At 41.8% G+C, this 24,447-nt stretch overlaps 1 protein-coding gene across 1 annotated transcript in view; it reads right to left on the minus strand.

Moving 5' to 3' along the window:
* tmem8b (transmembrane protein 8B) overlaps positions 1-22,169 on the minus strand; it is a 34,944-nt gene extending 12,775 nt beyond the window's left edge. Inside the window, exons 1-8 of the mRNA XM_041936408.1 lie at positions 22,085-22,169; positions 17,551-17,740; positions 16,516-16,723; positions 13,430-13,563; positions 12,613-12,881; positions 10,047-10,429; positions 2,662-2,758; positions 2,049-2,172 (exon numbers count right to left, since the gene is read on the minus strand). Coding sequence (XP_041792342.1) covers positions 2,049-2,172; positions 2,662-2,758; positions 10,047-10,429; positions 12,613-12,881; positions 13,430-13,563; positions 16,516-16,723; positions 17,551-17,740; positions 22,085-22,169 — 1,490 coding nt within the window. The remainder of the gene's footprint in view (positions 1-2,048; positions 2,173-2,661; positions 2,759-10,046; positions 10,430-12,612; positions 12,882-13,429; positions 13,564-16,515; positions 16,724-17,550; positions 17,741-22,084) is intronic.
* Between the last annotated feature and the right edge of the window lie 2,278 nt (positions 22,170-24,447).

Raw genomic sequence — 24,447 nt, forward strand, 5'->3', positions numbered from 1 at the left:
ACAAATGTGTTTCTTCGCCTTTTCCCAGAACCCATTTTTAATTGATACAGCTGCTTTATTTTTAAATTCTATCAATCAACTTAATTGTAGCCTTGAAGAGCACCGATCATTCACACTACATCTCTCCTTCCCTAACAAGACCTGATTGATTTAGCATGTGTAAATGTGTGAAAATCTGAGACACGGTTATGTGACTGTTTTCCACATTTTCATACCTCAGCAGTGCTCTCATGTGAGAATGAGACCATGTCCCACACCATCTGCTATTATTTGTTATTCAAATTCAATTGGAACTCCCAAGTGGCCTGCAAAAAAATCAGCTTAATTTCATTCTGTTCACATTTTCGTGCCATTAAGGGTTCAGGAAAACAGCTCAATCTGCTGAATAGCTAATACTTACGGTAAGAACTCATGAAGCACATTGCCTTGGACAACTTAATGGAAACATTTTCCCCACTTTCTCTTTCCAACATTTCTCACAATGACTTAAAACAACCCTCTGAGAAAGAGTGCGTACTTATTGCATTCATCTGTGGATTAAACTGTACACGAAGGTGCAGCAAACAAAAGAGATCACAAGATATTTTCTAGTCAAGAAAAGATAAGAGCTGCACCATTTATTTAAAAACCCCAACATTTATTGTAGGCGCAATGCATTATGGTCTGTTTAGTATTCTAAAGGTAGAAAAACTACACTCGGTACTTCTTTTACAACAAATCTGTACCTGTATGAATAATGAATTTAAATGAAGAAAGAAGCTCTTGCTCATTGAGTCTGAAAAACTCGCTCAAAATTGAATTTCTCTATTCATATTTAAGAAAGATTTAGAAATGCCCTTCAGTCAGATTCATTGTGGCTGCCGTGGAAACATCTCAGAGTAATGGCAAGTTGTTACAGTATGTTGAACCAGACAAAGACTGCACACCAAAGAAAGCAGATGCAGGGATTTAAGGTAGCCTGCTAAAAGAAAAGTGCGATTTGCAGGTCTGTGTCCTGTTTCAGAAAAAACACGCTGGAATTATTTTGTTTAGATTTCCTAATATGCAAATGTGGAAAAACAAAAAATCTGCTGCTTAAACCTCCTTCTTCCAAATCATATGCTAGGTATGCACCAGAAGCACATTCATGAAGCCAATCCCAAATTAATCTGCTGTGTGACAGATGGGGGAGGATGTGGCTGAATGATAGAGGCTGCACTGGTTAAACACTGAACATGGTGTCTTCATTACAGCGCTGAATTATTAATTTTGGTAAATAAACTGGTGATTGTTATACAAAGATGAGTTTTTAGGAAATACTGAATGTCCTATTTTGCGATTGCCTTCCTGTAATTGACAGCAAATATTGTCTCAGAGAGGTTGCTTTGGGGCAGCGGCACCAGGCCGAAGAATTGATTATAACTGTCAAAAATTTATGAGCAGCAATCATTCAACCGGTATCAGTGAGTTTCTGCTTGTAAATGATGTTTTCGACACTTTCTGGGTTGACTAATCCAGAGAACACAATTTACACCATTGTTTCCACTGTAACTGAATTGTGTTTTGGGAAATACGCTTAGTCGCATTCTTGCTAAAAATTAGATGAGAAGATTGATACCACTCTCATGTCTGTACCCTAAATATGAAGCTACCACTGGCAGCTGACTAACGTAGCTTAGCATAAAGACTGGAAATAGGGGAAAACAGCAAGCTTGGCTCTGTCCAAAGGTAATAAAATCATGTTAGTCAGTGAGCTGTAGCGGTGCTGTTAGGCAGATTCTTACCTATGGATATAGCTAGGTTGTCCAAAGGCTGTTTCCAGTCTTTATGCTAAGCTAAATTAGCCGGTTGCTGGCAGTAGCTTCATATTTAGCATATTTATCAGTTCTCTAAATCGTATTAAGAGAGTGAATGAGGGTATTTCCCAAAGAGACAAACTTTAAAGACATAAAAACTGATTTTTCTTGCCAGAAGTTTCACAGTAATTATAATAATAAACGCAGTTCAGTGAAGTTCTCCAGTGAAGCAGAGCATATAGGATAAACAAATGTCTGCAGAAAATGTCTTACCCATGCTCAGTGGCACACAGAGAGCGCAGGCTGAGGTACCAGGTGCCCGTTTGTGGGTAAGGAATCCTCAGTTTGGTAATATTAGCCGAGGCGTTCACAGAAAGGAAAAACCCGGCCACCGATTCTGCGACAGAGACAAACGAAGACACAGGAGTGAAAAGGACGGTAGAGAGATGGTTAACACATTTGGAAAATATTGAAATAGAGTTGAAATTGCAGGTAGAATCGAAATACTTAAAGCAGTTGAAGTATTATTTGAGACCAAAAGTGCTGAAACGAGGTGAGCTGAAGTTCAGTCACTGAAAGCAGTTGAAATGTGTGTGTGGAGGTGACGCATTGAGCTTGAAGTATCAGTTCAAGTGGAAATCCCCGAAGAAATTAGCTCCAGTTCAAGTGATTAAAAACAAAGACGATGTCATTTGAGTAAGTTGTGCATAAATAGTCAAAGTTTTGGGAATTGGATGAGCTTGAGGAGTATTCTTGCTGTTCAAGGATGAAGACCTGAAACCTCTTTACACTCATTCAGAAAAAAAATATTAATTACTTGTATTATTCTTATGGAACAATAAACATTAGACGTTTGAGGAGTTTGTCAAAGTTAGATCCGACATACCTGATTCACATTTCAGCGATGAGTTTTCCCGTAGGAAAAGAGGCATCCCGTGGTTCAGGCAGCCGAACACTGTGACATTAGCTCCTTTCAGCGTGGACTGCAGGAGGGAACACAAGCAAAATGTCATTCATCCATCAGGCCATCTGCTGCCATCACGCTGGTGAGCTAACGCCGTTCATGATCACTTCAGGTCTCATTTTCCCTTCAGTCGCGAGACAGTAAACTTTAAAACTAACAAATCAAGTGGAACTGCTCTCCCTCTGCCTGCCTGAGGCACCTAAATGAAGATGTTGGCAGTTTATCTCCTTAAAGCATCAATTATACATTAACACGCTCAAGCATTAAAAAAAAAAAAAATCCTGTAGAATTATTCAAGCGAGGGGGGAACTGCATATGCTTATACAAATTGGCTCATTCTGCAGAGAGGTGAAAGGAGACCACTGCAGTCCAATTTGAAGTATCAGTAACAGAACAACAGGGGTACAAATAACTTACTGCATGTGTTCACACAGCATCATTGTGCACCCAGGCATCAAATTTGACACTTCATGAGGTTCAAAATGTCGTCTAATTTATTCATAGTGTCTGTTTTTGGGGGAATGAAGAGGAGGTGCAGCAGAGTGTTGAAATGTTTTACAACTATTGTGAAAACTGTCAGAGTAAGTTACTAAACCTGCCAGTCAAAAACAGTAAAAGTCATTCTCTGCCAGACTAAAACTTTACAGAACAAGATGCAGCACTTTACATGCATTTGCTTTGTGTCCGCAGGGAAATGCGCTTGGTGGTAGGGATAACTTTAGGCAATTATTTTGGAATAAATAAGATTGCTATCACCCCCCCACCCCAGGCATAAAATGAGCATAATGTATATGCAGGGAGTTGGCAAAGTTGTTGATTAATGCAATGACTCAACAAACACTTTGCCAGGTGTTGAGATTTCAGGCTTCCTAAATTCACCATCTGGCCTGTCCTCTCTTGGTACTAAGACTCAATCACGCCCACTGGCATTTGAAGATACACCCTCCTCTCCTCCTCCTCCACCCTTCCGTCCCGACTCTGCCCTACAGTTTGAAGACGAAGGAGGCGAGAAATACTCAAGTTGGATTACCAGACAGGCCCATTGGACACAGGTCCAGGGGCTGCAAGGGGGTCAGGAGGCCCCCTGACTTTTTATATGTAGACATGCTTTTAGTCAGGCTAGCAGCACGGCAGTGTCAGTCTGTCGGTCCACCGACTGAAATATCTTGACATCTACTGGATGGATTGCCATGAAATTTACATATTCAGGCTTCCTGGAGGTCAAATTTTGATGACTTTGATGATCCTTTGCCTCTAACACCACCAGCTATTTGCACAGACATTCATGATCCCCAGAGGATGAATCCGACTGACTTTGGTGACCCCCTGACTTTGCCTTTGGCGCCACCATGAGGTTGATACTTGTGGTTCAGAGCAAAACACTGACACCTATTAAATGGATTGCTATGGATTTTACAACAGATATTCAAAGTCCAGAGATGGTTACTTCTACTGATTGCGGTGATCCTCTGAGTTTCCTCTAACACCACCAGCAGGTCAATATTTGCACTTATTTGATGGATTGGCTCTAAATTTTGAGTCGTGGTTGCCAGATGATGTATCCTAATAACTTTTGTGATCCTGTGACTTTTCCTTTAGCATCACCATGAGGGTGATTTTAACTCTTTACTGGAATATCTCACTAACTACTGGACGCCTTGCTGTGAAATGTGGTGAACACATTCATGACCTCCAGAAGATGAATTTTTGATTAACTGTGATCACCTGACATTTCATCAAACGCCATCACCTGGTCAACATTTTCATCTGCGCAGTACTTCAAATGTAACGGCATTCCCGTCAGCCTCAGCTGTACTTGCATGCTAACATGCTAAACCAGCACGGTAAGCATGGTAAACATTAATGCTAGCAAACACCAACATGCTAGCATTATCTAGCATGGCTGCAGACTCTTATTCTTGTTTTGTGCTTGATCCAAATGAGATCCCTTTATATATATCTACCCATAATAAGTTTGCTATTTATCTTTCTAATTTCAATTTTAATTTGGGGTATTGTCTCCTTGCCTTGAAGTTCAGGTGCAGCTTTCAACCAATGGCAGTAGAGTCAGGGCTGATAATGTTGCTCAAGAGAATCAAACACTTCTGCTATGTAGAAGGAGGGGCCTTGCACATGTCTGTGCCCAGGGGCCCATTGTTCCATAATCTGTCCATGCAAACAATCAAGCCCAGAAAGTCACAGTAACAGTACTGATGGATGTCTGTGTGACTGACAACGTACAGCATGTGATGAGACATGAGCAAAAAAGTCCAAAGTTACTGCTCCTCCTCCTGGCCCAGATAAAGCTCCACAGAGGTCTTGTATGACTCAACACCCCTTTAAGGACTTCAGTGGGTTTCTTTGCTGTAATTGGCCGACCCAAAAACTAATTGAAAACTGAGCCAAAAAAAAAAAGAAAAAAAGGACAACAACAACAAAAAGTAATTTTATTTCTAATTTTGTGGTTCAAAATCTCATGGCTTGTTTTTTCTGGCACACAGAAAAACTTATGATGACGTCAATGTGCATGAGGAGACACACAGAGAAAACCCAGCCAAAAATACCACTACAGGCTTTTGGACAGCTCCTCTGCCTCCAGTGATTAAAAAGAAGAAAAAAATAAAACTGAATATTCTCACTCTTACTGATATATAAATAAAATGCCAGTGTATTTTTTTAAATGTTAAAAATATGATGCTCTATCATTCCTCTCATAAAATCATCATGAACAATATATCCTGAACCATTACTTCTTCAATCCACAATGAGATTAACAAGCATCCCTATTGTGCACACGAGGCAGCAAAGCACATAGTACCTAAAATAAAATTTTAATGGCCTTGAAACCTTTTGATTACAGTCATCATCCCAGTCTCCCTATTTGGAAACTCTTTGGAATTTACTCTCAAACACTAAGTGATACTGACCCAAATTCATGCACTCACAAGCAAGGTACTACATAACGTCTTTCTCTTACCTATTCCCCCATTTTAAACTGGCTTAAGTTTATTGCTGTTCTGTCTCGTATGCAGTCCTGTCACACACTGACAAGCAATTGTTGCTGCAGTGAAATTAGATGCTACTGCTACATTTCTGTTGTACCTGCTTATGATTTGATTTCACATCTCACATGTTTTTCTAATGACACAGTTCAGGTTATTTACATTCTATTGACACATATCCTTTAAAGTCAGCCTCCAGAATTAGATTCCCTAATATCTATTGGTCTGAAATGATCCCGCCACATTACGTGCCCGCCTCTACCTTGTTTCAGCAGGAAACGTATCAAATTAAGGAAGCGAGAAGCTCTCAAGATGCAGTTGATTATTTTGTGATATGTTTGATCCTTCTCAGATCTATCACCCCAACCATTCATGTGCTGCAGAAACCAGGATATTCCTTCGTCCTGTGTCTGTGGAGCCGAAATTAAGATTTTACTGATAACCTTGGAGGCTCACTCTGACTTCCAGCTCCATCTTCACCTCATTGTATAATTTCCCCTCAAGCTGCCTCTTCCTCAGCACGCTGCATCTTCGCTGTCCAGTAACCACTGATTCAAAAAAGATTTCAATCACTTCTTAAAATACCTCTCTGCTGTCGGGCCATTGTTGCTAATTTATGTTCAATTCTACTTGTGCTTCTTTTTATGTCCCATTTTAAATTCATGCCTGTAATTCTAATGTTAATTTTGTTTGGGGTTTTATTTATTGCCGTTACTTGTAAAGCACTTTGTAACACTGTTTTGAACATTGCGACATTAATCATGTTTAATATTGTGATTTATATGCCTGATCCATTATGCAGCTGTTAGTTATGATTAGGGAACGTGAGTGGCAGAGGCATTATTCAATCAGGGGCACAATCTTCCAACAATGTAATGTTCAAGGTTACAGACTGAAGCAAACAACTGCAGAAGAACTTCAAATAATCATTACAACAGGACACATATTTCAAGTCTGATCATAAAAATGCTGCAGTTAGATAAAACTTTTGATGAACGCCAGTTTATCTCTGCTGTGTACTCATGTGGCTTTTCCTTTGCTAAATTTCCCAGGAGTTATGCTGACGACATGTGCCAGGACACAATGCCAACTGATGCAAGATGATGGATGAAGCTGGCATGTGTACTGTATTCTGCACATCCCAGTGCCCAAACTAATTAAAATAAACTCCATGATGAGTTTTAATTTTGCTCAGCAAAATATTAAACTGTCTCATGTTTTGACTCATCTTGGACATTCTAATTAAAAATAAAGATTTCGCAAACATCTCACTCTCCCTGAAAATACCAATGCTGCTCCGAAATAGTAAACACAAACATTTTTTTTTAGCTTTTTCTTTTGGCTCCAGTCCAGCATTCTCTAATCAAGTCAAACATGCTTTTACTAACAAGTTCTCACAAATGGGGGCCCAAAGGTGACACACAACATAGATAAATACAATAAATAAATCAACAATGCATGAATAAATAAATCTGAATTTTGCCCCAAAAAATGAACAGATACATACAGTAGATTAATGGGAAATAGACAAATAAGTGATAGAATATTTTTATGGAGTTATTTATTTTCATGTTTCTCTTTTCGGATATTTATTTCCACATTGTCCTGGGTGATAATGACAGATGCTGTCATGATGAATGTGGATGTATTGTAAATGAATACGGAAATAAATAAACATATACGTATATGTGTATGTATGATATAAACATACATACAGAACAGTTTATTTCTTTATTTATTAAAATTGGCAGAATTGGCAAAATTTCCATTAATTAATGCATCAAGCTCATTTATTTATTGATTTGTTTCCTTAGTCACTTTTGGGCCCCCATAGTCAGAGGAGGCCCAGGGTATCACTGTGACAAAACAACTGTAACATATAAAGCTAACAAGGTATACACTGACACTGTCTCAAGGACGAACGCTCATCGCAGTGCCTTCAATTTCTGTCCGACCTAAAGAGAACTTTGATAAATGGATCTAAAGCGATTAAGCCGTTCCACTGCCAATTGAGGTATCTGTGGAAAAAAAAGCCATATGCATTCTTTTCACACTCTTTCACAGAGAGTGATGCAAGGCAGACAAGCAGCTCCAGCTATTGTCTCCTAAAGCCCTGCAAATCTGCCAGAGTCCCCCACTGGCGGCGGCTGACTGGATTCTGCACCCGTGACAAGCAAGTGACAGATCACCGCCGAGGGGGGAGAAATCTGTCCATAGAATAATATAGTATGACAGTCCCTCTGTGGAATACATCTCACGGCTCATACAGCAATTACAGCAACCAGGTTTCTTCACAACACACTGTTTCTGCGACATCTGCAGAGTTAAAATCAACCGACTACACACACTCAGGTCTATGCTGGGGTGGTGGGTAGAGAGCAGAGGTTTTTTTCTGACTGGACTGTATGATGAAGCGGACATACACAAGAGGAAACATGAAAACTCAGGACCTGGCATGCCATTTAAACCTAGCATGATCTTTCTGTGAGGTGACAGCGTCCAGTACCTAGCCCAGCATGTTGCCACATCAACCAAGCAACCAATCAGTAAAGCACCAAATTAATTAGAAATATTTTCATTTTCTTAAGAGTCAAGTATATGCCCCTTTCTCTGACATTTGGGGAAACACGCCTGTTTGCTTTTTTGTCGGGGGTTAGATCAGAGGATCGATTATCAGTTCCGTCTCTGCGTGTCGGGTGTAGATGAAAGCTGTGTTAAGCCTAGCTTATCACAAATACTGGATGCAGGGAGACGCAGCATATGGGCTGCATGACAACAACTTCAAACCAGTCGGTTTTACATGTCGGGCTGCAGCACGTAGCAACCATTAGTTTCATTCTGACTGTATTTTCCCGATCAATCAATTGATCATTTTGTCTATAAAATCTTTAAAAAATAGTAAAAATGAAAAAAAGAAGTTTAATATAATAGAAAATGAAGACAAAATTAAAATATTTTAAAATTTGACAAGGTGAAACCAGTTGGTATTTCACCTAAAAACAACAGATGATTTAAAAAAACGTTGCAGATTCATTTTTATGTTTAATCAATTACTCATCCTTTCAGCTTTCAGATACCTGTTGAGAGCAATTCAATTACGCATGGAAGTTTTTTTAGTGAGTCCATAGGCTCAGCGCAGTGGACGTGCTGCATGCTGCCATGTGAAGATGTTCTTTTACACTGCGAACAAGATACAGCATGGAAATAGATTGATTTTAAAATTGAGAAACAGTACTTGACAAAACAATTTTTGGAGTTCTCTGTTGTATCGTAATCGTAGGTCAATCTCAACTTTGAAGCAGGAAACTGAGCGTGTACTTAAAGCTCAAAATATAGAGAACACATGAAATGGACTTTTGTGGTGAGATTGTTTTGTTAATTTCAGAGCAGTTGGAAGGGCGTATTTTTCCTCCCTTTTTAAAGGCCAGTTGTTTCCTCCCGCCTCTGCCTCTTGTGCTGAGCAAAAGCTACGATGAGCTAAAAATATCCGCGACCAATATCTTTTCTGAATGCTGAGAGATGAAACAGATATCAGTCTAACTCCCAGGAAGACAGCGAAAAAAAAAAAAAGCATATTCCCCAAAATGTCAGGAAATTCCTTTGAACTGAACAATCAAAGATATTTGTTTTATGCTTCATCCTCCAGTTATTTCAACACTGGCTGACTTGCTTTCTATTAGGAGTGAATGTTTAAAAGTCCATCTGCCAGCCTGTAGCTCTCCAGTTTCTGGCTCCCTGCAGACCTCCAGAGACGCTGCAGGTGCATTCCTAATGCCATTACTATCTGAAGGACAGCATAACAAAGACATATCAAACCCTGCTTGGCTGATTTTCACATTTTGTTCCCTCTCAAGGAGAGGCATATGCCACAAGCCCAACACTGACTGTTTCATTGTGAACTTTTTCAGCTCCCACAGCAAAGTCTACGACCATACGAGCATCCATATTTAGCAGGCTAGCTCCGCCAGACACTTTGTGAGCGCAATTATTCACCCTCACTGGCTTTTCCCAGCGCTAACTGTTGCATGTTTGTTTTACTGATTACTATCTGGTCCTTTGCTAAAGTGTGGCATACAGCAGGTGAAAGGTGAGGGTGGCTACACAGTCTAACATCTTGAATAAAAATGTCTCCTTTCAGTATTTTCAGCATCAGAAAACATTCATTAACTACATACTACTAACTACATACCTTTATGAAAACACCTGTCAGCCGATTTAGAGTAAGATTATGTCCTTTAAATTCGTCTCTACAGTTGGACCAAGTACCTTTAAACAAGCATGAATTGTGTCATCAGAGCAACTCACCATGTTGAGCTTGAGCTCCATGTTGAGGACACCTCCGCTGTCTAAAACAGGCATCAGATTGATGGCGAACACGGCGGCCCTGTCCGGTGGAATCGATATATTTGGACCAAAGAAGACGTAGAAGTGCACGGAGAAGGTGTCCAGCTCATTGCGCAGAGTCGGACGGATGGGCCAGCACTTGCTAGTGTCGGCGGTGGGGGCGAGGTAAATGATGCTGTCCTCAGAGGTGTGCAGGTGACTGGCGTTCGGCAACAGGCTGGGCAGGGCCGCCACTGACAGCGTCTCAGACAGGGAGAAACCCATTGCCGTTCCAAAGGACTGAGGCATGTTCATGGCGGAGCTGGGCTGCGCTTGGTCCTTGGACAAATTGGACTTGGAGCAATCTAGAGAAAGGAGCAAGATATCAAATTCACAGAGGAAATCAATCAAACTGATTCCTGCATGAGATGAACATTCTGGTGGATTTTCTCTGGCTTGTTGCAGAGGGTTTTAAAAGAATGCGCCTTGCAACATCTTGTATAATGTACTAATCCCTATCATGAAATCAATCAATGGCTATGAATGAAAAATGAAGAACCAATCCCTGGCAAGTCTCAAACAAACAGGCAATAACCAAGTCACTTATTTTACTTGGGTTATTATGCATGCTAAGCAACCAAGTCTTTTGCAAATGTTTGGAATGATCCCCTTCGGCTGGCTTCCATAATGTAAACAGCAAGGTTCAGCGCTGTACACTGCTTTTTAATGAGACAAAGATTCACAGTAATTGCAAACAGTACGGTTCCACTCAACACAAAGCAACTCGCTGCAAAATGGTCATTGATGGTAACTGGCAAAGTACCATCAAATACCGCCAATCCCCACAGGGAAAGGATTTCAAAGGCTTTTCGAGCTCAGCCTCGTTTGCATAGTGTTGTCTCGCAAAGGGTTTGAAGTATTTTGATGTCCGTTCAGGCAGCTGAAGCTCTCCTAAAATTATCGAAATACCAAATACTGCTAGCTCAAGGCCAATGTAATTTTGGTAGAAACAAGAAAAATCTTTGTAAAATCGGTAAAAAACAAAATACACAGTATAGCACAGCTCTACATATGTATAGGCGGGAGTAGAAGGGTTGTGATGTTCAATAACATTCATAATACAAAGAACTGGCTTCATTTTGCTTTCATATACAGCGCAACGCATCTCTTCAATGCCCATCCATCCAGGGAAAGACACCTGCAGTGAAAATACTGTATAAACAACAATAATAAATAATAAAGTGTAACCTAGTTTCAATGCTTCCTGTGTAACCAGCGACTGTGATGCCTGTAAATTGGACTGAATTCAAATAAGGGCACATATTTCAGAGACAGCTCATAACAACAATAAGTAATAACAGCCAGAAAGCGCGAGGAGGTGAGGACTCCAGATGGTCCCTGAACCTGAGGTGTTCTTCAATTTAAATCCACAAAAGGTCAAGTAAGATCTGCCTGGCAGCCAGGGGGAGAAACAGAGTGTGAATAATTAGTGTCTGTGTTGCCATGGCGACAAAGTGCACCGTATAGTGTCCAACAGAGGGAGGGGATCGCTACGCAGGAGAAGACTTCCCACAGATTTGTGAGCCATCCCTGTGGAGCGAGCAGAAAGAATATCTGAGCCCTGCACAACTCCAAAACAGCATGTAGCACTTAAGCGTGGTATCAGTGGCCTCTTAGGAATCCCCTACGAATCGCCTCAGTTTGGGCTCTGGCCTTTTCTCGTGCAAGCCTCTTAATGGTCCGACTGTGTCTGGCCTCCCTTCTCCCATCAAAACACATGTCCAAAATTACATTTCTGCCCCACATATCTGCGAGGAGAACGAACATCTTAGACGCTTTAGAAGCTTAACTTAGAAGCTTTAAAAGACACTCGCAGACTTCTGCTTTGATACGAGGATAAAATTACACCAGAGTCATTTTAAAGCAGCATCTGTGCAAACTGAAAGCCACAATCCTTTCGACTTTGACTGCATCATTTTGGATACTGGACATGATATGCTGCAGAGATCTACATTGAGCTTTTGTTTGGCCTAATTTAAGAGCTCTCAGGTTTACAGAAACCACTCCAGTGGCGTCTTAAACTACACATCAAAAGCAGCAGGAAGAGAAATTATGAGCAGCGCTGGAAGCAAACAGCTCACAGATTGTGGTGATAAACATTATCAGGATTTAGCTGAAAAGGATGAGAGAAAAGAGAACATATTACCTCTAACCATCAAATAATCTTTGAAGAATTTTGTTTAATTTGCAAAATTGGTAAAATACTCTCACTTACGAAACTGTCTGCATGTTGCAATCTGAAGAACAATGAGGGGACTTGCAAATAAAACACTGCACATTATAGTCACATAAAGACAAGAAGTAAGAATATAATCTTATACAAACTATAATATAATAATCTAAGTAAAGAATGCATATCACTGCTTGATTTCAGGAAGACAACATGAGCACTGAAGCAACTGAAATTCACAACAAGCAACAAGATTCAAAAGGAAAAACAACAACTAAAGACTCATCAATCACATTTTGCCCACTAAAACAAACTCACCTGTGACCTGCACCCCGATTCGGAAGTAAACGTTGCAGTTAGTGAGATATCTCTCCACCAGGATGTAGTACCACTGTTCCCAGGCAGGTACGAGGGTGTCTAATTCACAAGGGTTCCACTCCCTGCAGTCGAGGGCACTTGAGTTATGCACCGGCGGCGCTCGCGCTCTTATCTTCAGCACCACGGGACAGCTCTCGCTACTCTTGTTCTTGGTGCTGCAGTTTACCAGCTGAACCTTCACCTTTGATATATAATTGGGGATGAACACTCTGCACACACGTACAAAAACACACACACAGACACATGTTTTAGGCAATAATAATAATGCCAAAAAAAAAAAAAACACATCCAACAACTTCCATTGGCAGTGACTATACTGTATATATAATATTTCAACATTTTAATACCCTTCACAGCATTTTGCTTTTGCAGAACTCACATAATCTTGAATTTCCTTCCTTAAAGCATCTTCAAAGGACCGTGAAAAAGAATGCACCATAAACCTTGAGATGAAAAGCATATTGCTCTGCTCACAGAAGTGAGGTGACTTTTAGAGAAGGGGAAGTTAATAAAGGTGCTCAGACTATAAGCACACACTTGGAAATTGCATCTTTTTGAAATGAAAATGCAAGATAAGCTTATAGAGAAGAGTCGAGGAATAATCAGAACCTAAGAAGCTGATGAGGAGGTGGACCAGGGAGGTCGATGTGCAAGAGAAAAGCGCATTTCTCTCTCAGGTAATCCGTAATTAAGTGTGTAATTTCAAAGCCAACCCATCCTGACTTTTGGTTTTTGGAAGCTCAACTTCAAGACTTACTTATAAAGTGCGGATCTGTTATGGACGGGGATCATCTGGTCGATGAAGTATCCAGGATAAAGCACCGAAATCCCAATTAGCCTCTGGACAATGAGCTGAGGTTGGAACAGATACTGGCATTCTTCAGACAGACCCTACAGAGATAACACAGCAGTGGTTTAGGTGGTATTTAGTGGATAACTCACCAATGTTTCTTAAAAGCCGGTTAGGAGGAGATTAGATATCATTCAGGCTGGCTGAAAAATCCTAATGGACTGTGCGCATAAAGCCTGTCACCCTCTTGGATTAATATCACTCTGTCCTCCCTCTGCCTGCCACATAGCGTAACACGCACCCACTATTTCACTCATGTTGTTCTGAGCCATTAATGCTCGATGTGCATTACTCTGCGAGATGAGCCGAGCAGACAGAATGACTTAGAGCCAGGAGACCGTGCATTGTTTCTACACATGATCTGCTGTGAAATTTGTTTTAAAAAGGGCCGGGGGCCTTTTGCACCTGATTCAAAAGGACAGGTGTGAATGCCAAATGAGGTCCTTCATTTCTGTCAACCAGTCACAAACCCCACCCGCTCCAGCCACAATTACTGTGGCATGTGGTATTAGTCCGGGAGCTGCCGAGGTGACCCTTTGATTTATTACGGCCTGTCAGTTGGACCTGCACATGTGTCTTGTAGAGCAAGTGGTGTTTTAATTAAGGCTCAGCCAACATGGGTTTTTGAAGCCCAATGTTTCAAAGTGAAGACGGTTTTTGACGGTGTTCAATATCTTTAAATTTGACCATTTTCATGCCAAAGACCATTCAGACATTAATCTATTTTCCCTAGAATTTCAGTCTTGGCAGGATATTGAAGCCTCTGAAAATCAATTGAGGCCATAGAGCACTAAAACTCCCCATTGAAACCCTGACTAATTGCATTATTTTAGCTCCTTCACTTTGAATGACCCACTGAGAAAATTTAATTTTAGGGGAAACTCTGGGGTATACACTGAGTTTCCAGTTTATTAGGTACACCTGAACAGTCTAATGCAATCCATCGCAATAGTACTGAAATTAATGTGTCCTTTTAGAGCTTATTTTCAGCTTTATTGAACCTTATGCTCACTTTTGAGTCTGCAGATGCAGTGGTGGTGTTGTCTTGAATGGCAGTACATTGAGCAGGTTTCTTATATTTCAAATGCTTCCATTACACACATTAATGAAACACAAAGATCTCACACAGGAAGGATTTTGCAGGAATAACATGTTAGCATTAGACTGTAAAGGTCTACCTAACTTGATGTTGTGGATGAATATTTAAGCTGATTTACAAAACAAACAGTGTGTGGAAAAAAAGAGATTTAACTGCAGCTTTTACAGGTTTTTATGGATTTTTTTGAATTGATAGCTCTATTGTACTGACAGTAGACAACGCTGACTGGCCAATATCCAGCATTTAGTAAAAGGCTAATATATACTGGCAAACCTCTATGTCAAACCCTCATTATAACGATCATCATAAAACAGTGAGATCTTTTTAAATAATGGGTAATCGAGGGAAAAGAAGCTACTCCAGGAGTGTAATTGATTATATTATTCTCACATGCAGCACCAAAACTAAATAAGGTCAGCGTTACACAGATGCCCTATACTTTGATGAAGTCGCCTACATACAGAGAATCATGAATCTCCAATCATGCTGTGTAGAGAGAGGCATTTAGTGTATCCTAATTGCAATAGGAAGATACAGTTTATCCCTACTTCTTTGTTTTTTGTTGCTAAATCCTCAAACGCTGACTGAGATTGTTATAATGCAGTGTGCATCCCCTCTGTTCTGCTTGCATTGCTTCCACCCGTGTTTCCTCTCTGAACTGAAAACGTCACATCTTGGATGTTAGAAAATTGCTTCAGAAAGCAGAATCTGGAAAAAGGTCTGTTATTTCCATCTATACAGTGTGTCACGGCAGGCGAGCCACATTTTAGCCATCGCGGCCTCTATTCCCAGTGGCCCCGAAGCAAACCAGGTCTTTTGTTGCAATGTTGATAGCAACTTTTGATGATATTTTTGATTGTTGTGCATTCCAGGTACACCTTTAGCCAGTGGAAACCACAAAGGAAGCACAACTGATCACCATGCCAGTGACAAATAAATTGCCTGAAATGGAAATCAGCAGGTGTTTATGTGGCCAAACGGGAGAACACGGTGAGATGAAGAAAAACTCTCTGACGCTGTTCTGCCTCTTTAAGCTCTGCAGCACACGATGGAATACTAATCCTAACGAAAGCTTACATCATTTTCATTTGATTTATTTTCTACCATGAAGGGGAATTAAGGAACCATGAAGAAAATATTTTAGATGTAGATCTCATTTAAGTTCTATTACATAACACTACCGTTTTGCCAGTCTCCATTAGTGAGCGATGCATAACAAAACAGCGATTCAGCTGATGGTGGATGAGAGTTTTTCCTCATGCCAGCACGGCTTCAGGGATGGCCAGGTCGGTCTGTCGTTCAGTCTGTCCGCCGACTTAGTCCAGACTGACATGTGGCAGCAACTACTGGATGGACTACCATGAAAGACATTCATGGTACCCAGAGGATGAATCCTACTGACTTTGCTGATCCCCTGATTTTGAGGGTTCCTGCACAATGTATCCTAATGATGGTGATCTGTACTGACTTTTCCACTAGAGTGGACCATGAGGTTGACATTTCTGGTTTTGAAGCATGTTGATGACTATTAGATGGACGGTCACGAAAGACATTCATGCAATAGCTCTTCCAACTTTTCAGTGATTTTTATGCATAAATACCTGCAAAGCTGACAGCATTCCCTTTAGCCTCACCTGTACTTTATATTTTGGTTTTAATTTGCAATGCTGATGCTAACATGGTAACACTCTAAGCTGCGATGGTAAACATTATACCTGTCTATAATAAGGTGGTTAATTTAAGCAGTAAAAGCGACTAGGGCTAAACAGACAAACCAAAGGGCGCCATCTACAGAAGTGCAGTAAAACAGTGATCAATGTTAGCACCTGCTATGTTGCCAACATTACAACTCACAGATGAAACTATGTTTATTGTGATAAATGTTCGGGCTCACCTTGACTGAGATCTTGCCTTCATCCTTGGGTAGATGTGCAGCGAGGAACCAGTCTCCAGGGAGCGGGCTGGTCACGTTGAATGCTCCCGTTGTACGATTTGGAAGAGTCCAGGTAAGAGTCACAGCAAAGGATCCTGGGACGACCGTGTCCCGAGGGAAGCGGGTGAACAGGGGGTTGATTACTGGCGGAGCCCCAGACCTGAAGTACCTATTAATCACAAAGCCGAAATTCAATCCTTGTTAGGCCTAATAATTTCACAAACAGGAGAGGCATCTGCCAAATATGAAATTCATCCATAGGAACAGCTGACAGCATGAGCACAGATGGCACCTTCTATTTAAAATACGAAAAAATTCAAATCCAAAACATTAGTAATCATATCCAGCAGCACATATCTGAATATGAAAACCACGTCCACGCTCATCACAACTTCACAGGGACACAGGAGTCACCTGAGATACCAGCTCTCATGACAAGCGCTGCGCACCAATATGATAAAAATAGACAGGGAAAATTAAAAGCTAAATGCAGCTAATGTCTGAACAGCAGTTCCTCCATATGTCGACGGTGCCAGTAAGAGCTGACACTGCTCAGATTTAACCAGCTGCTATAACCTTTTCCCAAAGGGAACGTGTATAAGATGCTGTTTACTACACTGTAAATGCAAAATCTAAGATGAAATATCTTTAATATATATGTGCTTTTTGTTTGTCTGGCAAGATCTTCTCATCAGGCAGTTTTTATGTGAGAGCATTTCACTTATTTCAAGCTTTTTTTCTCGTTAATTATTTTAATACTATAATAAACCTTACTGACATTTTATTACTGGTTCTGAGTAGCTAGTTTCTAGTTGAAACTAGAATTATAAAGCTGTTTAATCAACACTGACAGGTACAAAACTGCTTTTCTCGAAGATGGAATTTCATTGTATCCAGACAAATATACTCCTCAACTTCAACTTCAGCAAAAACTTTAAGTTAATACAAGCAGCTTCAGAGAAGCAGAAAGATCTTGTGACAAACTCATTATCTTACACAGTCACATTGCGATTTGGGCAGCTGTCTCCGAACGTGCCCCCTTGCTCCTTGAAGGTGATGAGGTTCCATACGGCCATCATGGTGTCGTCAGGCACATTGAAGTGGAACAGTTCCACACTCGCAAAGGAGTTGAAAGCATTCAGCTTACGAGGCGTGCGGGTGAAGTATTCAGTCACAAAAAGGCAATCTGTGAAGAAGAGAACCAGAGGAGAGCGGCCCTGAATATTTCTGAGGATCGATAGAAGGATAACAAGGAAAATTCAAGTGTTACATCAAGACTGAGCGTCTACAGCCATGCTAGCGGCTGTCAGGCTGCTAGCATGTGACAATGGTACCATGCTGTGTGACAATGGTACCATGCTGTTGTTTGTCAGGTAAAGTATGATGCTTTGATGTTTACCATTTTAGTTTAGCGTGTTAGCATGCTAACATGTTAACATTGACAGTGCCAACAGGCTATTGTTGGGCAGGTATAATGTTCGCCTTGTTTACCATCTTAGTTTGGTGTGATTGCGTGCTGCCCTCCACACAAAGTGCAGCTGTGGTTTTGCGGGCATTCGGTCATAAACCAAAGCACTCGACAAAAAAGTTTTTGACCTGATCAGAACTCATGTAAAAGTTATCCATGTAATCAGGATTCATCCTCTGGGAACCATGACATGTCTGCACCAATCCATCTGGTAGATATTTCACAAGATAAGCAGACCGACATTGCCATCCCTAGCTATGTTGCAGGCGTGGCTAACACTCAGTTGATGACTGACTCAAGTACAAACATCTTCCAATTTGTCAGCACTATTGTTCCTGTAAACAGAACAGAGGCATAAGTAGCTTCTCCGACTTAAGTCCATAATGACAAGCTTCTCCTTGAACCTGGCAAACGGTTTTAAGAGAGCCAGATCATCTAAATATGCCATCACAGACTCCTTTTAAAGCAGCTGAGGGAGATGTATGTATGCACACTCACTCACGTCCTGCATAATGTCAAATCCTTGGATTACATCCACCGACGGCTCTGCATATAAAAGCTGCAGAACAAGCGACAGGTGTAATCTCCCATATTACCTACATGAGCCTGGCTGGCATCGGACACACCCAGCGGGTGGGCATAATCTGGGGGAGAATGCGTGCAAGACATTTATTTGCTATACTAGAACATATTGCATCTATTAAGATAAATGTTATTGTGAATATAAACACACAAGGCAGCGATATTCCATGGAAACAACGTGGAGGCACCTTGATGTTTCGCCGGAGGAGAGCGTTTTCCATTTATACAACCCTTTGTGTTTGTGCATATCAACCATCTGCACTTTGGAATACCTGTGGTGACGTCTTTCACTGTTTGCTTTCTTTTGGGGGGTAATTTATCGAACCCACAATTTGTACAAAAATGGCAAAATCTCACAGCACCGTTTTGGGGCATTCAATGAAAAGCCTGCGCTGCTAAAACAGCACGAGCCTGGTTCATTTAAGAGAAAGACAGTAAGTCACCTCATTGTACCCACGCTGTCATTTGCAGCTGCATGTTTTGCTAATGCTTCTGCTTTCTGCCTTGATGATGACACGGAGTGAAGAAAAGCGAGTGACCCTCTACAGTTACAAGGTGCCGAGCCGTGCGTGCACAAAGGGAAAGGTTTGGTGAATGTGCAGCGTGTTCTAATGTGTGTTCGGAAAAAGAGAAAAATGGCTCTGCTCGGCTCCTCTCCCCCACACTATTACCAGTCCTGAAAGCTCACATTGGCTCTCACCTATGGAAGCAACCTTGAATACTAAAGGCGCAGAATAAGGAGGCAGAAACTCAGAAGAATGAAGCAACCTCGCTGTCAAGGGCTGAAGCATAATCCCATACAAAGCTCCGAGCCTTAATTTCACTCTCATCCCAGCCTTCCTCTGGTCTGCTATCTGCATTATATGTGAGCCTTCTTTACATTAAGGCTCGTCTGTGTGCTTTCATTACATGGACACCTACAACTGGTCACAGACTGAAGTGCTGTAACTCAATAGGTGGAGTGTGGCACTAACACTGCTGGAGTCTGCAGTGAGCCATCTACACGTTCTGCTTGTCTGTCAGACCGGTTAAAGTGAATGACATACTGTAACCAGTTGATTACTTGTTGGTCGGACAGATGTTTTGAAAGTCACCAATTTTAGTGGTTGCACTATTCAAAGGAAATCTTTACATCAGGCTGATCAGCTCATCGCCACATTCTGCATAACCTCAATTACAAGAAAGACCTTTATGACATCAAAAATAAGCTTCTCTAAATCAAAGGAGCTGTGTGATGATTAGTGGGGTTACAGACTTTATTTTTTGGGTAGTTTCAGCATTAGAAGATTATTCAGATATTTCAGCAAGGGAAAATCAGCTGTAGCCATAATTTATTCTCCTGCATACCTGTCTATGTGCAGGTGTTCAGAAAATACGTTTCTTTTACTTGTTACTCGTGTGAATGGATCGCAAATTATGCGTATTCTGAAACAGGTGTTTTATTGGGTACTGTCACGACCTTGCGTTTGCCAGATTTCACATGATATAGGTGGATGCAGTTACCCTAAATGAAGAAGACAGGCTATGTTGTAAACATCTCAGCATCTGAGGTTGTTGTGACGAATTGAATGCATGGCTGAAGCCCACATGCCAAGCTATTATTAGAAAATCTGAATAATGAACTTGCATATTTTCAAAGCCCCTCTATGTGAAAAAAAACAAACAAAAATAAAAAAAACAGATTCTGCACAGGAAATAAAAAACGGTGCAGGTCTCAGTGAGGAACCAGCAGCCACACACTGTGACTGCACTTAATGCGAAGGTGTAAACATGCCAAAATATCTAAATACGCTTGTTTGTTTGCCAGCTAAATGAAGACATTTCATTTGAAGATAAAGGCTGCCGGATGCTTACAGGCTGTCTTACAGCACAGCTCTGCATTCAGTAATCTTTTCAATGAGCGCCTCCCTACCACTGTTTTACTCTGTTAGAGGCTTAATACAGACATAATCCTGCTTTTTGCCATCTCAACTAGAGATTTATCCTTGAATGCTGAGCTGGATAGTCTTTAAACTTCTTTATTTTTTGGAACAGCGTAGGTAAAGGCGGCTTTTCAAAATGCCTCCTCGACTAACGTGATCTTGTAGGATTCTAAAATCGCATAAAGAAAAAAAAAGCAGATGCAAAACAAGAACCGTCTGTAATGATGACTAAAAGGCAGAATTTGACACTGTATTCTGCTTCATGTTGCTCTCATCCACCAACAGGAGCAAACACAAAGGGATGGAAATTACAGGACCTTCCTCTTCCAACCTCAAAGACGTCAACATCAGAGCTGTCACATGTGAAATACTCACAAGATCAATACAAAACTGAACAACACATCTACCCACAGTGGACACGCTGATCATCCAGACAGTAACCCTTCAGAGGACAGCATTTGTTTTGTTTTCAAAGAAAGACACTGAATTCTGCATTCTCCTATGAATAAGACCCAATTCTCAAACATCACTTTGATCCTCCTCACTGTGGTGTACACACAATACATAATAAAAAATAAATAACCCAGTCAGCCTGGGAAAAGAAGGGAGAGGGGGAAATTGATCTGACTGTCTTCAGCGAAATCCAAGCATTTATCTGAACTGATGGAGCAAAACAGCAACAAGTCCATCGGGGGACTGCAACATCCTCAGACAGACCTCTGAGGTCTCCTGTGACCACAGCCGGTACAGCGTGTGCTGCAGGTGCGGATTCATTGTTGTCCCGCAAATGAGCTCTGAGCTTTTTGTTTTCACGCCTCTGTCTTGAAGCAGCAAGGACAGACTTAGTGGGTGGACACCAAAACCAAGGAGAAAAACACACTTCGTGTCGGGAGATTTTTTTTTCTTTTAGTATTATTATTTTTTGTTAAAAATGAAATAAATACACAGAAAGAAAACCATGATCTACTTCTTGGTCGTATTTTATGGTAGGAGGGGGGCAAATTTAAAGAGATTTAAAAGGTTTAACTTCCTCATAGCCGCGTCAGCCAACACATAAATCTGTTCAAGCGCAATTAGGCTGAATTAAAAACAGGAACGGTTGAACTCAAACATCTCTGTCCGAACAAATTTGGTCATTTTTTTTTTTTTTTTTTTGTCTTTGCCTCCTTTAACAGAGAACGAGAAACAGACGCACAAACAAACAGAAGGCAACACCACCGTCCATCCTGATGCGTTTTCCCGTGGCCACAGTCACCCCTCGCATCGTAGCGCACAGCCCACAGGAGCATCTGTCAGTCCGCTGCGTGCCGTTATTAGCGGCGACCGTCCACCCCCCCTCCCCATGCGTCACCCCATCGAAGCCGGGATGCGCTCGCCAAAACCGGGTTTTGACGGCGACTGAAAGCAGCGGCTGTGGATGTTCAGGAGGCTGAATTGAAGCCAGAGAGGGGATCCGCTGCTGCCGCTCTCAGGGAGGGTTTCAGCACCCCCGACAAAAGGAACAGCTCCTCGCGAGTCAAAGCAACACACACACACACACTGAGCGGAAAGCACTCACCTCCAAGAGCGCAGAGAGAGGTGTAAACAAGCAAGAGGAGCCTCGGAGGGCTCCGTCCTGAGCCCGGGCGCTCCAGCTGCCACATCGTTCAAAGCGGAATACCTAGCGGAGGGCTACAGCCCGGCTGCAGTTCTCAGTCGCTGTGCTGGTCTACATTTTTTCAGATTTTTTGCCAACGACCAGCTGTTTGTGCATGACGTAATTCAGACGGCGGCGGGACGGCGCCTCCCCTTTGGCTTTGATTTGACAACCTCAATATGCCGCCTTGTTTTCATTGGACCTGCGGCCCTGTCAGTCCCGGGGACGGTGCACACGTAGATTGCACCACAAGGCTCGTCACTTCGGCGTCCAGGCCACCGCACGCCACGCAGGGCCGGGGCGAGGAGCGCAGGGGCTGCAGCTGCCCCCCCGCCCCCGGAGGCTCCTCACCCCAGGAGCCGGGACAGAAAGTTCAGGGGTGCTGGAGGATACGGCGTCTGACCTGAAGTGCTCCTGTGCCCCCCTCTGAACTCAGATGCGTCCTGAGAAACGGGAGCATTTATCCTTTCCTGCAGCTTTCTTCTGCATTGCAGTGTGTCTTTGCAACGAAACGCTTCCATCGATTAACAAATCATTCAGATTTGTCATTATCAGCTCATTTCTATGAGAAATAAAATATTTTGGACTGATGGTGTGTTTCAGAAGTGATGCAGAGACCCCAGCTGTAAAACATGGTTCACACAGCACCACTGCTCACAAATCCTAAACAGGTTTATCTGGATTTCTGTTATTGTTTTCTAACAGTTGGAGGTCTAATTGACCCGTCAGATGGGAAGAAAGAGTACTGGTTGATCTTGCTCGTATATGTAATATCTTTACAGTCTGTGGCCAGTAATGACATTCATTGAAGTTTTACTGAACTGAAAGTAAGAGGAAAATATTGCATTGTTGTTAAAAACAAACAAGAAATCTCTTTTCATCCCAAATTATCTGCAGGACATTGAAATATAAATGTCCTCTCATGTTCAGCAGGTGATTGCAGACTCAGTGGGGGACATAAAATGCATTTTTCACCAATCTCCGCATCAGGCAATAATCCATTTCCCTCTAGGAAGTGGACATTAAGACTGACCCAAATTCTCCGTCACGATTATTTTTAGGCTGCGGGGTGACTTCAACATGAGTCATATTTGTCCAAGCAGATCTGTCAGAGAGTGAATGAGCTCCTGAATCAGTCGGGATATAATTTATTTGACATGAATGAATCATTAATCTGAACTGTTCGCACTGAAGAAAGTAAAATTGGCTGGGGGGTTAAGGATGATAAGCAGGCTGACCTAAAAGCAACCCAACACATAGCAGCCTTGTGCTTTGTGGGTTAATTAGCTCAGTCACCCAATCTGCCTAGAGTTTGTTTCATTTATGCTGCAACAGAATAGTTTCTTATGAATTAACCTCACCTCTCAATGAATTTATGTAAACAGTCGCAATGATCCTGACAAAAGCCACATAACAAGGGTTTGCTTTGTTCTGTGCAGAGTGACGGGAACATGTTGATACTCCAGTGTGATAAAAAGGATCAGATCTTCTTGCACTTAACCTCCTCCACAGGAAGGTCAGAGTCAGTCACAGAACAGAGGGGGCGAGCAGCAACTCAAAAACAAAACAATCCTAATCAAGACCGAGAGTTTTTATTTTGCCGCTTGAAGAAAAGTTTTCTTCAAAGTTGTCAGATCCCCTGGATACCACGACCCACGCATAGCAACCCATCGTGTTTGCCGGCCTCGCCATTAGGCGCTGCAACAATCAGGCCGGCTAGAATGCAGCTTCACTGCAACTGAATCAAACAGCTCGGAGTGTCCGTCTTTGGCTGTAGACACAATTTATCTGTGTAATGGCACTTTAAAGGTGTACAGCACTGATAAGACATGGACACAACATGGATTTCTCGCAGGGAAAGTTTGGCACTTGACCTTTTCCAATGTGCAATTTGTGGTTTTGTGAGCTTCTTCCAGGGGCTCCTGCATCCTCCAGTGACCCAGAGACATTCAAGTTTGGAAACACTGACTGCACACAGCCATTAATGAGAGTATCTGTGTCTGGCAACCTGTCCTGATCGCCTTTTAATCCTGTGCATGCTGGGGAGGGTTGTCATCCTCTAGGTAGTGAAGTGTTGTGCAACCTCAAAGCCAAAATACTCAACATCAGATGGAAAGCTTGGCCAGACAAAAGGACAACCTCGCCTTTCTGTCAAAGGAGACCTGGAAGCCACCCAGTCAGCGATTATGACTGCAATTAAGAGCAAGAAAGGTTTGACAACAGAGAGACATCATAAACACTCCGGAATGACATTCTCCTGGTGCCTTTCCTCCTGAAAACATGAA

The sequence above is a fragment of the Chelmon rostratus genome, chromosome 5 (assembly GCF_017976325.1).
Source record: "Chelmon rostratus isolate fCheRos1 chromosome 5, fCheRos1.pri, whole genome shotgun sequence".
NCBI classification, from domain to species: domain Eukaryota; kingdom Metazoa; phylum Chordata; class Actinopteri; order Chaetodontiformes; family Chaetodontidae; genus Chelmon; species Chelmon rostratus.